The sequence below is a fragment of the Xenopus tropicalis genome, chromosome 2 (assembly GCF_000004195.4).
Source record: "Xenopus tropicalis strain Nigerian chromosome 2, UCB_Xtro_10.0, whole genome shotgun sequence".
NCBI lineage: Eukaryota > Metazoa > Chordata > Amphibia > Anura > Pipidae > Xenopus > Xenopus tropicalis.
In genome coordinates, this window is record NC_030678.2 from 79280449 (window position 1) to 79296650 (window position 16202).

Consider the following 16202-nt stretch of genomic DNA (forward strand, 5'->3'; position numbering starts at 1 on the left):
ACACTGGCTTTTCTGGTTTCTTTTTTCTGTTACTGTGCCTCCAAGGGCAAAATGTAATGATTTACTAGAATATCAATATAAAAGTGAAAATGGCTCTTGGGTGTTTTATTATCTCAGATAGCAGTTGTTTTGTGAAAACAGGTTTGTTTAGGAGACAAACTTTGTCTTGGTTTACCATTGGTGTAATCAAATACATTATTTGTGACTGGAATTAAAATAGGCCCTGGCATTTCCAGTACACAGAGGCCCAGTCAGCCCCCCTCCCCACCAGTCCAATAAATAGTGACTGTCAATGGCATTTTACAGCAGCCCCTCTGGCATTTGCAGGAATTCACAGATTGCCAGTCCGTGCCTGTCTGGGCAGTTTGGACAACACTTGTGTCTCATGACTCTGATTGTCTCTGAAAGCAACATAAGTACAAGAGCTAATTTTTTTTAATGCGTGAGCAGCCACACACAAGCAACTTTTATCAGATTCCTCCAAAATGTGTAAACGATTATGTTTTGTATAATGTTTCTTATTCCTATGAGATAAAGGTTATATTGATATTAGTACAAAAATATAGCTTTGGGCTATGCTGATTCTGGCCCTAAAAGACACTGGAGTTGAATATTGCTACACTAAAACATGAAGCATTTTATAAAAAGAAACAGGAAACACAAAGGAGGGTGGAGCTGCATTCCTGTAGCATATGTTTATAAAAACCCTTTAATTAACCGAATAATCAAATGTAATTATTGCTCAAAATACTAAAAAAAAAAATCATGGAAAGAGTTCAGCAAAAGCACTATCAGGGTATGGGATATACAGAATATAATACAGAAAGCTCCAGCTTACAGCATTGCTATTTCCCATAGACTCCTAATTTAAATAAAATGAAATCTATTTTTCAGTGTTTAAATGTTTTTCTTTTAAATTTGGTTTAAAGCATGATAACACAAATTAAATCTTAGGCATTCTGGTTAACAGAATAAAAAAAATCACTTCGTATTTTATATCCTGATGATGATCCCTAGTGAGTTGAAACAAATAGATGTAGTTGTTTAATAAGTAATTTTTTGTTCTATTTTATCCACGAGCACGTTGAAATATAATATAGCAGTTCTTATGTGTACAGTAAAATTATGATGTGATCATTTTATACAATAGATCTTTGCACTTTTGTTATGTGTGCTGTCCATTTTGGAAATATATATATATAAAATTAAGCAAGTTAAACAATGTTACTATGTATATACTTTGTATACATAAACCTTATACCCAGAGGCAAAACATACATCAAAAGCAAGATAGGTGTGAATTTCCAGTAAGTGATTCAGTGGCATTACATGAGCCTGCTCACACACTTATTAGGAATTGCAGATTGTGCATTACCCTTAAGCAATTCTCAGGTGGAACTTGTTTCATTCTCAGAGGTTCTACTGTTAAGGTAAGACTGAGCTTCTACACTCTGCTCTTCTTAAGCTAAAGCCTGTTACCTTCATCATAACCATACAGATATAGCAGAGCCTGTCCCTGTGATTACGGGGGAATAGAAGGTTAGGGGGAATAGAAGAACCAGTGGGGAACCAGTGAGACTGATAAGCAGTTTCAATATTTTAAAATTGTTTTATTCCCAAAGTGACACCTGGGGGCTGATTTACTTACCCACGAACGGGTCGAAATGAGTCCGATTGCGTTTTTTTCGTAATGATCGGTATTTTGCGATTTTTTCGGCTTCTTTACGAATTTTTCGTTACCAATACGATTTTTGCGTAAAAACGCGAGTTTTTCGTAGCCATTACGAAAGTTGCGTAAAATCTGGCGATTTTTCGTAGCGTTAAAACTTGCGCAAAAAGTTGCGCTTTTTTCGTAGCGTTAAAACTTACGCGAAACTTTGCACCTTTTAAGTTTTAACGCTACAAAAAATGCGCAACTTTTCGCGTAAGTTTTAACGCTACGAAAAAAGCTCAACTTTTTACGCAACTTTCGTAATGGCTACGAAAAACTCGCGTTTTTACGCAAAAATCGTATTGGTAACGAAAAATTCGTAAAGAAGCCGAAAAAATCGCAACAAATACGAAAAAGTCGCAAAATGTTCGTTTTCAAGTCGGAACTTTTCCAATTCGGGTCGGATTCGTGAGTTAGTAAATCAGCCCCCTAGTAAGTTCTATTTATTTATTTATTTATTTTGTTCTATTTAAATATGTAAAAAATTTTAAATATACATAAGCTGTACAGTGAGGTTTGTTGCCTTTGCTGCAAAATCTGGACAAAGACATGGGACAATCAATGACATTGGGAGGTGGGAAGATGATGATGTTGGGAGTGAAACTCTGACGTCAAGGGCTGGGTCTGTGAAGTTTGGAATAAAGTTGTGATTTCGGGGTACTGCTAAATAGGGTTGCCACCCAGCTGTTATTTTGCCGGCTTAGTCCCCAAGGCAGGGACTCGTAGCTGCTGGTAAATTTGCAATACCCTGAAGTTCAGCACCTGGCCTGCCCCCTTAATCCCCCAATCCACCCCTTAAGCCCTTGATCTGCCCAGAACCTGCCCAAGATTTACCATTTCTCTTCCTTTTCCTCCTTCCTTATCCTTCTTGTGACGTACGTGACATCATAGCTTCACCCCTTTTGCCAAGGCAGCACGTCACTCCTCCCCCTCACTGTCCAGTAAGTTTATTCTAAAAATGTGGCAACCCAAGGGCTAAGACATCACTTGGATGCTACTGAGCTGATATTTCAGTGTTGTAAAAAAACCTGGACCTGTACATTTTGAACTAGACATCCCCTTGTAAAACCAGGCTGTTCCAGGTGGCACCCATCTCTTGCCAAACATTTAGCTTATATGCACTTGTCAGCAGGGCACACTACTGATTTGTTTCATTCTGTAACTCTTGTTAGTTCATTTATTGGGCCGAGGAATTATGGGGGTTTCTGTTTGCAGGGTACTGATTTATATTGTGTTTATAGGAAAATGGCCTATTCACAAAGCTTGGGGGACCTAATTCTGCTGCAGGGCTCAGAAACTTCCAGTTACAACACTGACTGTAACTGTATTATAAAACTCTGCATAGATTCTTGGTGAAAAGAGAATGTTAAAATTGCATCAATGCAGACATATATATATTTCTTACATATTAATAGGCCTGAGGGGCGAACTATTTTTATGAAGGAAAAGTTGTTATTTTGAGCACTAATGAATAATAAATGAGATTTTATTTCTATAAAAATAAATCAAGGCTCTGCTGTAGTGATTTTTGGGTGCTTAAACTTATAGAGAAATTGTACTCTGTGTGTCTACATTTTAAATAGTTCTGAACAATGGACAGGTTGATGATCTTTATTAAAACCTGAAGACAAAGAAGAACGCAGTTTATGGGCACCTACACTCAGGTGCAGTTGGAACCCTTGGGGTTTATTTATTAACCTTAAAAAAAGAAAATTCACCGCCCATAGCCACCTATAAGCAATTAGATTGGAACTGTCACCTACAAGTTAGAGAAGAAAAGCAATATCGAATTGGTTGCTATTGGCAACATCACCGGTAATGTCTCCAATGTTATTAAATAGGCTCCTTTAGGGTCTATAGCATACTGGGCACAATACTGAGTTAAAAGTATTTGGAAATCTTACATGGTCCATGACATTTCACATGCAGTATCTTGGTATCTTTTAGACTGTAAGCTGTATTGAGTTCAGTTGTACAGTGCTGCAGAATATGTTGGTGTTTTACAAATCCATGTTCATTGTAATAATAATGAATGTTATTAACAGTATTTATTATTCTGACTATTGTAACTAGATTCTTTACAAAGAAAATTAGGAAACCAGACATTATACAAGAAAACATTTAGGTAGCAGTCCTGACTTAAACTGGTCTCTAAAAAGTCAGTACCAAGTCAAGGAAAGAGGCCTTTAATAAGAGGAAAGTTACACTGAAACGCTTATTTATTTTATTTACATCCTTTTTTAAATTGCACACTTCCCAACTTTCAAGGGAAATGGTCAATTCAATGGAAAAAGCTGTACCTTTTTTATTGGCTAGAAACATATTAGATTCCTGTTCTTTCTTACATTAGCCAACTATGGGTCAGATTCAGTTCAGCAAGAAAAACATATCTGGTGGTTTATCCCATAAAAATTCAATCGGGAAATTGAAAATTAGGAGATCACTTTTTCTTATTGAATTCAGTCTGACCCTATATGTACAATGTGGAAGAGTTGCTGTATCAGTATTCATTGGTGTTCAGCACTGAAACTGTCTTCTAGGAATTAATTAGAAAACAGCAAATATATTTGTTAGAAATCACCCACCTGCTCCATGTAATGAGGAAAGATGGTTAAAGAGAAGTAAAATGCTGTATATAAAGGGGACTAGTGTGTTGCCTGTGTTTCGGTCTTACAGTTCATTATACAAAAAAAATAATTATGACTTGATAACTGACAAATTGATTAAATGCTTTCTCCATCTATTTCTATTGATCTGAAAAATAAATGAGAGTGGAAGATGAATATGCAATTATTATATATGTCATTGTTGTGCACCAATGCAAGAAATAATAAGAAAATGTATTTTTAAAGGTGTAAGGGGTCATTTAGGAATCCGGGGGGTTTGCTGCTCTTTGGATAAAAATCTGGCACTCAATAAAGACAGCAGCATCAGGAGTCGCAGCCCTGTCCTCCTTGCCTGCTTTAGGGCAGGTAGTAAGGACAGAGCTGATTTAGGGCAGGCAGTAAGGACAGAGCTGATTTAGGGCAGGCAGTAAGGACAGAGCTGATTTAGGGCAGGCAGTAAGGACAGAGCTGCTTTAGGGCAGGCAGTAAGGACAGAGCTGATTTAGGGCAGGCAGTAAGGACAGAGCTGATTTAGGGCAGGCAGTAAGGACAGAGCTGCTTTAGGGCAGGCAGTAAGGACAGAGCTGATTTAGGGCAGGCAGTAAGGACAGAGCTGATTTAGGGCAGGCAGTAAGGACAGAGCTGCTTTAGGGCAGGCAGTAAGGACAGAGCTGCTTTAGGGCAGGCAGTAAGGACAGAGCTGCTTTAGGGCAGGCAGTAATGACAGAGCTGCTTTAGGGCAGGCAGTAAGGACAGAGCTGATTTAGGGCAGGCAGTAAGGACAGAGCTGCTTTAGGGCAGGCAGTAAGGACAGAGCTGCTTTAGGGCAGGCAGTAAGGACAGAGCTGATTTAGGGCAGGCAGTAAGGACAGAGCTGCTTTAGGGCAGGCTGTAAGGACAGAGCTGATTTAGGGCAGGCAGTAAGGACAGAGCTGCTTTAGGGCAGGCAGTAAGGACAGAGCTGATTTAGGGCAGGCAGTAAGGACAGAGCTGATTTAGGGCAGGCAGTAAGGACAGAGCTGATTTAGGGCAGGCAGTAAGGACAGAGCTGATTTAGGGCAGGCAGTAAGGACAGAGCTGATTTAGGTCAGGCAGTAAGAAAAGGGCAAGGACAGGGCTGCTTTAGGGTGGGCAGTAGGGACAGAGAGACTTTAGGGCAGGTGGTAAAGACAGAAACAGTTGCAAAATATTTCAGAATATCTATGTCATGTTTACACTAAAATTAAAGGTGAACTACCCATTTAATTAATAAATAGGCAGGCATTTGGTTAAGCAAAGGAACACCAAAAACTGAAAGTGCATCAGAGTAATTCAAATATCATGTAGTGGGCTCCAAGAAAAAGGCCTAAAATATCACAATCTACATCATACTGCATACATTCCTTCACAGCTAACTTCCCTTCAAATATACAGAGAGGCAGATTTATCAACATTCAAATTTGCGATTTTACTATAATTGGCGTTTTTATTTTGCTGCAAATATAGTGAATTAACATTTGACTTTCCAAAATGATTTGTGTTTTCATGGTTAATTAAACAGTTCACAAATGTATTAAAAATGAAGTGTAGAATGTGATTTCACTGCATCCCAGTTGGGTTTTTTTAAATAGTAACATAGTAACATAGTAAATTGGGTTGAAAAAAGACATCCGTCCATCACGTTCAACCATAATGCCTATATATAACCTGCCTAACTACTAGTTGATCCAGAGGAAGGCAAAAAACCCCATCTGAAGCCTCTCTGATTTGCCGCAGAGGGGAAAAAATTCCTTCCTGACTCCAAGATGGCAATTGGACCAGTCCGCACTGGATTCCATAACCTTTCCCTGTACTAAGAGCTATCTCCCATAACCCTGTATTCCCTCACTTGTACTAAGAGCTATCTCCCATAACCCTGTATTCCCTCACTTCAGAGCTATCTCCCATAACCCTGTATTCCCTCACTTGTACTGAGAGCTATCTCCCATAACCCTGTATTCCCTCACTTGTACTGAGAGCTATCTCCCATAACCCTGTATTCCCTCACTTGTACTGAGAGCTATCTCCCATAACCCTGTATTCCCTCACTTGTACTGAGAGCTATCTCCCATAACCCTGTATTCCCTCACTTGTACTGAGAGCTATCTCCCATAACCCTGTATTCCCTCACTTGTACTAAGAGCTATCTCCCATAACCCTGTATTCCCTCACTTGTACTGAGAGCTATCTCCCATAACCCTGTATTCCCTCACTTGTACTGAGAGCTATCTCCCATAACCCTGTATTCCCTCACTTGTACTGAGAGCTATCTCCCATAACCCTGTATTCCCTCACTTGTACTAAGAGCTATCTCCCATAACCCTGTATTCCCTCACTTGTACTGAGAGCTATCTCCCATAACCCTGTATTCCCTCACTTGCTAAGAATCCATCCAGCCCCTTCTTAAAGCTATATAATGTATCAGCCAGTATGACTGGTTCAGGGAGGGAATTCCACAACTTCACAGCTCTCACTGTAAAAAATCCTTTCCGAATATTTAAATGGAACCTCCCTTCTTCTAAACAGAGTGGGTGCCCTCATGTCCGTTGGAAGGACCTACTGGTTAATAAAACATTAGAAAGGTTATTATATGATCCCCTTATATATTTATACATAGTTATCATGTCACCTCTTAAGCGCCTCTTTTCCAGTGTAAACAGACCCAGTCTTTCTTCATAACTGAGACATTCCATACCCTTTACCATTTACTTACCTTTACCTTTACCATACCCCTCCTCCTGTGAATCTATACCCCTTTTAATACAGCTCAAAACCTTGTTTGCCCTTGCAGCTGCTGCCTGGCATTGCTTGCTACAGCCAAGTTTATTATCTACAAGGACTCCAAGGTCCTTCTCCATTATGAATTTGCCTAGTGCAGTCCCATTAAGGGTATAAGTGGCTTGCATATTTTTACATCCCAGGAGCATTACCTTACATTTATCCACATTAAATCTCATCTGCCACTTTGCCGCCCAGATTGCCAGTTGGTCAAGATCCTGCTGCAAGGATGCCACATCCTGGATAGAATTGACTGGTCTGCAGAGTTTTGTGTCATCTGCAAACACTGAAACATTGCTTGTAATACCCTCCCCTAAGTCATTTATGAACAAGTTAAACAAAATTTATAGGTTCAGGGTTTTTTTTAAAAAAGCTCACATTCGAGATTTCTGGGTTTTGGAGGTATTTCAAATTAGAAAAACAAAATGTTGATAAATCTGCCCTTTACCATGTTTATGTGTCAGTGTTTGAGGATTTTCTTTGGGGTGGGTGATATAACTGGCAATGCAATTTGCTTACTTTGCATTTAAGAGATATTTGCAGTTGTTTTATCATCCCCTGCTGTCACGTGTCACCATATTACATAGTTGCTTAAATGCATACAATCCGCAGCCCAAGAATCAGCCTGTTGTGGTTTATTATAAGTGTGTAAGACAACATCCCTGGTGATGTTGCCCATAGAAACCAATCAGCCATTAGATTTGAACAGTCACCTACACATTTGAAAACAAAAGCAAAGATGTGAAGGTTGTCCTATAGGATCTCTCCAAGTACCTTTTGAAATATACCTATTATCAGTGATGAAAACAAGTTCTTATAAAAGCTGTAGCAGATGAGGACTAACTGAAGTTCTTTGTAACACATTTCAGTTATTGTTCTGTGCTGCTGAAATCGTCCAGCAAGACTGGACAATGTATTTTTGTTACACAAATGAAAAAATCATAATAAAGTTCTGGTCTGTAAAATTACCAATCAACTCCTTGGTATACGAGATCCGATACTGAGTGAATATGATAAGAAGGCTCATTTTAAAAGCTCTCGGCCTCATGAAAGTACAAGCTTGCGAAACATCTCTTTATTCACTTCCCTGTTTTCAGTCTTTCCCCTAGGAAATTGCAGGTTTCCTGTACACTGCCCCTTACACACCCTTCTGCCTGCTGAGAGTTTATCTGAAAGATCAGCAGCATGCACATAGAGTATAGATCTGGCACAATCACTCCCTGCTTGGACTTCTTGCAGACTCATTAGCCAAGACAAGGTAAGTCTGCATCCATCTCCTAATATGCATTAGGGACTCAGCAAGCTCTTCGTCATTGTCTCAGTCTTACCTGCGTGTTTGGAGCATATTCTGTAAAAGTGTTTTTTTTTTTTTTAATGACTTATAGAAAAGGTAAAAAAAAGTAGACACAGAATGGTAAAAAGGAATGTATCGGGGGATATTACATACATAATTAATCTCATCTGATAAGTACACTGTAAAAGTAGACTAGGCTCATTTATTAACAGTGGGTAGTAACTAAAAAACGAATCACATAACTTTTATTATTCTTCTTGCTACTGATTGAACAAATGTATTCACCGATTGGTTGCCATGGGTCACTGCTCTGGTGCAAATATGACCACTTAAATAAATGAACCCCAGTTAATTGTTGCACAAAAAGTGTTGTTAAATGAGGTGAATTATGTTCTGATAGCCACCCACAGTAACTAGTAAAGGCTGACTAGAAATGATATCATATTGACTCATTATCACTGACAGTTTAGCAAACCCTGGTTTTTAATTGTTAGCATAATTAATAGTAAGAGGTTTATTTTATTTGTAATTATTATTTTTTATACCATTTTATCACATACTTATCTCTAATTTTGTTGGTCAGTGCTATTTCAGTGAATGGAGGAAACATAGAAAATAATTTTGTTGTTTATATTAAAATAAACCCTATAGCAGAAAAATATCAAATGTATTTGCTAATTTCAACAGCTAACATTTGTTTTATTATTCATCTCAATATTCTGATATATAAATATCTTCAATAAGGAGCACAGCACTCCACAGGTCATAAAAAAGGTTTATTTGAAAACATTTTTTTTAGTGGTCCAACATTTTGGAAGGGCTAGTAAGGTATTGCCTTGTATTAAAAGTGTGTAGTGTGGAAAAGAGGATTCTTCTTCTCTATACAATGCACTGATACATTTCTATTTAGAATATGCAGCGCAGTTTTGGTTTCCAGTGCTCAAAGTTATATTGGTGAAATAGGGAGAGTCCAAAGAAGAGTGATTAAACTAATAAAAGAAATGGGTTTCAGTGATGAGGAAAGGCTGGCCAAGTTGGGAATGTTTACACTAGAGAAGAGATGCTTAATCAGGTGAGGACTGGGAGCTTACCAAAAACTCTTGCATACTTTATTCACCAACAGCTTCTCTCAATAACTCTCCCTACATATATATAACCTTCCACATATAACTCTTTAAATGTTTTCCATATAACTCTCTACCTAACCGTTTCTCACATCTCACAAGTAAAAACAAGATTTGTTATGTCTATTAGTGTTTTAGCTGTAGCGGTATTTGTTTATAATTTTAACTGCCTGTCATGTACTGTCAGAGGGGGCAAGCAGCATGTCTCATGATTGGCAAAACACATACTTTTATCAGCTTTTATGCACTTTGCCCATCTTTTGTAAATGAGCCTAACAGTTATGTCATTCATAACTGAATGAGTCATTTTGTGGTTACTTTATTAATGCTAACGCATGTGGGAGTTTTACCGTTTTACCGCAATGTGCTGATATTCATGTGACTGCTCCCTTAGAGATAATCTGGAAGCAACCATGCCAATGAAACTTTGTTTTAAACTTGTTTGGCTAGGGTTTTAGAATATACAGTAACATATTTTGCTCTTTTTTGACATTGTAATTTTTTTTATATTTCACAATATCCCCTCTAGTGTCACCACCTTTCCCTGTCACGAAAGCTGGGCAGGGCTGGGTGAAACGTCATGGGGCAGTGCCCCCGTGCCCCGCCCATTGACACTGCGGGGCTATAATATAGTTGTCACTGATTGGCCAATTGCCACGTCAATCTAGGCAATTCCTGCTTGATTTTCCTAGTTTGGAAAACCGAGCAGGCAGCTCTGACTGTCCGGGTCAAAACCGGACAGGTGGCAACCCTTATCTCCTCTCTGTTAAATGGATGCTCTTGCAAAGTAAATTAATATTTTAAATTATTATGGAGGATGCCACAAATGGCATCCTCCTGATCATTTGCTGCTGTTTCTTCATTCCCACCAGGGAGGTAGGCCAAATTGGATTGTACTCAAAGAAGCCCAACCCAAGTCCAACCCTCAATGTATCTAGGGTAATTTGTTACCAACACAGTCGTGCTGTGTTAGACAACTCTGTTGGTCACTGGATAAATCCCAAATGGCACCGGGGGGTAAATCCCAAAGTAAAAGTTGTTTGTGATAGCAACTCTTTAGCAGAATCCCACTTATCCACTTAAGTTGTGTGACTGTGAGGTACCATATTGTGTGCCTTATCTGATGCACCACTTTAGAAGTGGCAGCTGCATCTATAACAATTAGGCATGTTGTTTTATTGATGTTTATAGAGAATAATACTGCAATATGACATTCTCTTATACTTTGTCTATTTAAATATAATTATATTGATAACCAATTACAAAGAAGATTTATACAAAAACATACATGTTTTTAATTCTATAACTAAGGCTTATACATTTATATATAGTGAATAATGTACCCCTGTTGTAAAATATAAGGATGTTATAGGTCACCAAGCAGTTCCATGACCACCTTTGGCCTTGTGCTTTTATACAGGTCAAGGAAGTCTGAGGTGTCTTCTAATATCCTCATATTTTATAACAGGAGGTACATTATTTATTATTATATACAAGAATTAGTGAGTTGTGACAGAAATTAAATTACAAAGCATAGATGAAAACTGATGACATCTCTAAGCACCGTTTATAAGGATATAAGTTACAGGATATTCAGGGCTTGTGTATTATATAGTTATAAATATATAAAGTGCTAACTGTTTTTTACAGGAAGGAAATAGAACAATTTTCCTACTAAGGAATACACTTCTCTAAAATAATTAATCAGAAAGGTTCCTTGGCAACACTTTGTGACAAATAGGCATAAACAATTTGGCATCCTCCATGTATTATAAGGACCCTTAAAAGTCAAGAATTGTCAATGAATTTTGAATCTTTTTACACATTCTCACATTTAAATTCTTGGCTTAGAGGAAAATCTTGATGGCACAAAGACACTAACTTGCAGTTAGTGCTGTAGGTCGGTAGTCCACATAAGACCAATCATAGCCTCCAGGAACTTTATTTTCTCTGCTGTGGCTCTCCAAGACCTCTTAGATTTAATGTGGCTCACTACCACACAAGGTTGGAGACCTGTAGTCTCAGGTATTTAATACATGATTTTTACTGGCTTTGTTTGGACAATGTTTCCTGCATGTGACCAAGCCACATGACAACCTGTATTGCTGTTTTAGATTGCACTGTGTTAAAAAGTGTATTATGGCCATCTTAGCAGCAGTATCAGTAACTTTCATTTTAGATTTGTTAAACATTGCTCCTGACATGTCAGCATTTTAACAACCTTCACTGATGAATAGGTAAATAATTGTTATTATGATATGTTGACTTTATTCTCTGATAACTGATACATGCACCACTATGAACAGTGGGTCAAACACTACCTTTAAAAGAGACATATTGCATAACTAAACCCCTGCCCCAATCTTGTAGGCAGTAATGAATAATATATGATGCTGGTTTCACTCTGGGATAAAAATAATCATAATCATTAAATGAGACTCATTTATTGGAGCTCCCTATAGATATGCTATGGTTCCCATGGGGGGATGGGTGTGTTCTAAGGGCTCTGGCACACAGGGAGATTAGTCTCCCTGTTCGCGGGCGACTAATCTCCCCGAGTTGCCTTCACCTGCCATCCCACCGGCGACTTATATTTTCGCCGGTGGCACACGCGGCGGCGCGATTTCGCGCAAACCGCTGAAAAAGCCTTGCGAGGCAACTTCGGCAATTTGCGCGAAATCGTGCCGCCGCAAACTCGGGGAGATTAGTCGCCCGCGAACAGGGAGTTTTGTCGCGGGCGACTAATCTCCCCGTGTGCCAGAGCCCTAATGTTCCCTGCCAGAAGCAAAGTAGGAGGGGGATAGCCAGTAACAGTCCTGCACTCACTCGAGCAAAGACAGACTTCAGTTCCCTATTAGGTTAGCCTAGATTCTGGTTTTTAACTTACAGTGCCTGGGAAAGGAGGTGGCAAGAAGTGGAACACATGGGTTGGACTAATAGGGTTTTTGGAGAAATTTTCAATAAAAAACACCAGAAGCATATTAATATTTTAATGCACCGGCATGTGTTTTTTTTATACAATATGTCCCTTTTAACTGTACTTTTCTTGTTTTGTTTACTTTTTCATTCTAGTGCAAAACGGGAATACAATGTCTTCAGAGACAACTACAAACTACCTAAGTAAAACAGATCCTTGTAATGTGGATTCCACGTTCAGATACTCCCTCTTCACCGTGACCTATAGCATCATTTTTGTCTTCGGATTCATTGCCAACTGTTATGTCTTGTGGATATTTGGCAAAGTTTACCCTGCCAAGAATCTCAGTGAAATTAAAATTTTTATGATCAATTTGACAGTTGCAGACTTGCTGTTTTTAGTAACGCTTCCACTCTGGATTGTTTATTACCATTACGGAGGAGACTGGTTTATGCCTTCCTTTCTGTGCAATGTGGCAGGCTGCTTTTTTTTCCTCAACACATATTGTTCAGTGGCATTTCTAGGAGTCATAAGCTATAACCGATTCCAGGCTGTAACACGTCCAGTAGAAACTGCTCAGTCCACAGCAAGAATAAGAGGCATCTGTATCTCAGCAGCTGTATGGATCCTTTTGTTTGCCAGCTCACTGTATTTTCTTATTTTTCCTGGCACTAATGAAGTAAACATTAATGGTCAAAACTACACCCGATGTTTTGAAGGATACAGCATTGACAACAGGGAACCAGTGGCTGTTATCCATTTTATTCTGGTTGGGGCATTTTTTGTTGTGTTTCTAATCATATTAACCTGCAATCTGGTGATTGCCAGAACATTACTTACCCAGCCAGTGAAGTCGAGGAAAAGTTCAGATATGAAACATAGAGCTTTGTGGATGGTGGTCACTGTACTGGCTGTCTTTGTCATATGTTTTGTACCCCACCATATTGTAGATGGTCCTTGGACTCTGACAGTATTGAGAATGTGGCATGAAAGAGATTGTGAGTTTCGCTTGACACTGAACAATGCGCATCAAATAACACTGTGCCTTATGAGCACCAACTGTATGCTGGACCCTATCATCTACTGTTTCCTCACAAAGAAGTTCAGGAAACATCTCAGTGAGCGAATTCAGAACATTAAAAGCAGCCGTAAGTTGTCTAGAAATACCACTGACACCAACCTAGAGACCACATTGCCATTCAAAGAAAAGCTAGACAACATTACCAGTGTATAAATATGATCTATTTTTTCTAATAAATATAATGTGGGGGAACACGTGATATAGTTTGCTAATGCTAACACAGTAAGGGAAGTAAAAGAGGAAACCTAAAGCCTTGCTGTGAGAAAATCACATGTTATAAATGACTAGAAGACTGGCTTAAGGCTTCGTTAGTATTTGCCTTTTGATTCTATAAAGGTTTAAACAAATAAATGCTTTAAGAAAATAGGTACATTTAGAGTCTAAAGGCTTAATTTTAAGTGCTGTTAATATTTGCATTTTTTTTACTTGATCTATTTGAAACTCTGAATAATTGAAAGCTGGAGGTTATATTAAATCTTGAGTGTTATTGTACCAAAAACCTCCATAAAAGCTTTTAGAGTTGTAGTGTTATCTCTTTCTTCACCGTATCAGCTCAACAGTATTCTGGAAACATTCCATATATCTCTCTGTGTCCTTCTCAGGAACAACCATTCCACCTGTGAACCAAGATCCTCAACTAATGAATTTGGCAACCTGAATGCTGGAATCAGAAAATCCTGAAATTAGATGACAAGTCTAATTCTATAGACTATATGCACTTTTCAAAGTTAATTTATTTGCCAGGCTTTAAGGATATCTATCCCTGAGTACAGGTGAGTCAGTCAGCATACTACTCCATTGATTGGTTCACCTGTCCACAAACAGAATTAAAACAATGAGCTACTACTTGGTTCATGTCTCCATATACAAGATGATTAAAATGAATCACTGGTTTATTTACATACAAGAATAAAATTGTGGGGCATTAATTTGTCTACCAATCTACATATGTGATTAAAATATTGAGTCATTCATTAGTTCAGCTACCTGTACTGCACAATAAAAATAATAAGCCCCTTATAGTTATCTTAATTTTAGATTAAACTAAGGAACCACTGGTTACTGGTCACAAGCAAGACAACGTAACTCACAAGCTCTCAAATGACAGGCCACAAAAAATGTCATGTGTATGTATCAATCTTAACTATTTATTTCCCAACCTACTATGTCTGTATTATATTGTTATGATATAGTTTATAATGTTTCATGGCAGGGATGTTAAACTCATGTCCTTCTAAGCTATTTTGGACTACATCTCTCAGGATGATTCACCAGCTTTGTGTCTGTTGGGTAAGCTTGGAGATTTCATTCACAGCATTCGGGGCAGTAAATTTGACAACACAGCACTACTGCATCATAGGAAACATAAACTCCAAACATGTATTGACATTAACTTACTCACAGTGATCCTCAAAGCACTTTTGCATTTTACACTAATTTCATATTTTAAGTAGTTTCTGAAATCACAATTCACTTTAAAGGCCCGGAGTATCAACAAACCTAAATGCATTTTCTATGCACTGTATTCAGTTAACCCTAGCATCACTCACTCTCAATTTAGCCAGTCACCTGCTTTTAGCAATCTATACATGCAAATATCTTCTAACAATAGAAAATGAATGTGTATTGCAAAAGTGCTCAGGGAAGAACTCTGGGTTTCAATCCCCTTTAAGTGTTTTCTATTAAATTCATAGTACTAGGCTAGTAAGTGTGTTCATTAAGGTTCAAATGACCAGGTCCCAAGCATTCCAGTACAGGTATGTTATAAGGAAGGAAAAGCATTATGCAGAAAATGACTGAATTACAGGAAGCCCATCTCCCATAGAATACGCCCGTGTGGCATTAGCTTTAGACTCGCACTTGCGGATCTGACCAGGAAAGATTTATATGGCTGGTCATGAGTTGGCATTACAGGTTGCATGCCAATTTGTATCCAGTCTTCCTAAATTTAGATATCAACCATGTTGCTCAGGGACCTAATATGCAGCTCATCCAGTGTCCAGCCCCAGGATTTGTAAGCTGCTGAAAAACTGAAACAAGATAAAAGTGAGAGAATGGCAGCAAGTGTTGTCAGTCAATTGCTTTACCCAGAATGCTGAAGAACAGAACATGATGTTAAACATATAATGTATCCTCTATATTTAATGGGACATTTTGGACTATGGCATAAGGTGTTGATTGCTACCACTACGCACTGAAAAAAGAAGGTAATAATCCTAAGGATCATTGGCAGAAGTATCAATTGCAAGTCAATTCAAACCCAAACACTTTTATGCACTTTGTTAGTATATGTGAATGTTTTAAACTTTAGTACAGACACGAAGGAAATGTACGCTTTTTTTCATTTATAAAATAAACATAATTTCCTAATGAATGTTCTGAGTTTTGTTGCATAAATATACAGTATTTCTAAATTTATGAAGTGACACTGGTTCCAATTTTCACATTACAAATTCTTAATTGACAGATGGACTCCCATAGGAGGGAAAAGGTTGAGTAATTTTGTGGATAAATTGTATGTAATGCAACATTCAACATTTCACTCTTCATGCTTAGTAGGACTTGGGCTTCCACTGCTTTCCAAAATTATAAACTCTCTCTTTCTATAAACTCTATGGCCAAAAGTATCTGGACACCTGACTGTCCAACATCTTATTCTCAAACCAAGGGTAT

General features: G+C 38.2%; 1 protein-coding gene across 3 annotated transcripts; it reads left to right on the forward strand.

Moving 5' to 3' along the window:
- The first annotated feature begins 1336 nt into the window (after window positions 1–1336).
- Window positions 1337–15903, forward strand: ptafr (platelet activating factor receptor). 3 transcript variants are annotated; one of them, XM_012956811.3, is made up of 3 exons: window positions 1337–1430; window positions 8211–8371; window positions 12604–14054. In XM_012956811.3, exon 3 carries the CDS (start codon window positions 12621–12623, stop codon window positions 13680–13682), a length of 1062 nt encoding a protein of 353 aa, XP_012812265.1. In that variant the 5' UTR covers window positions 1337–1430; window positions 8211–8371; window positions 12604–12620; the 3' UTR covers window positions 13683–14054.
- The last annotated feature ends 299 nt before the right edge of the window (window positions 15904–16202 follow it).

What these genes read in the sequence shown, in the direction of transcription:
- ptafr (XM_012956811.3), top strand. Translation starts at nt 12,621, where the DNA reads ATGTCTTCAGAGACAACTACAAACTACCTAAGTAAAACAGATCCTTGT.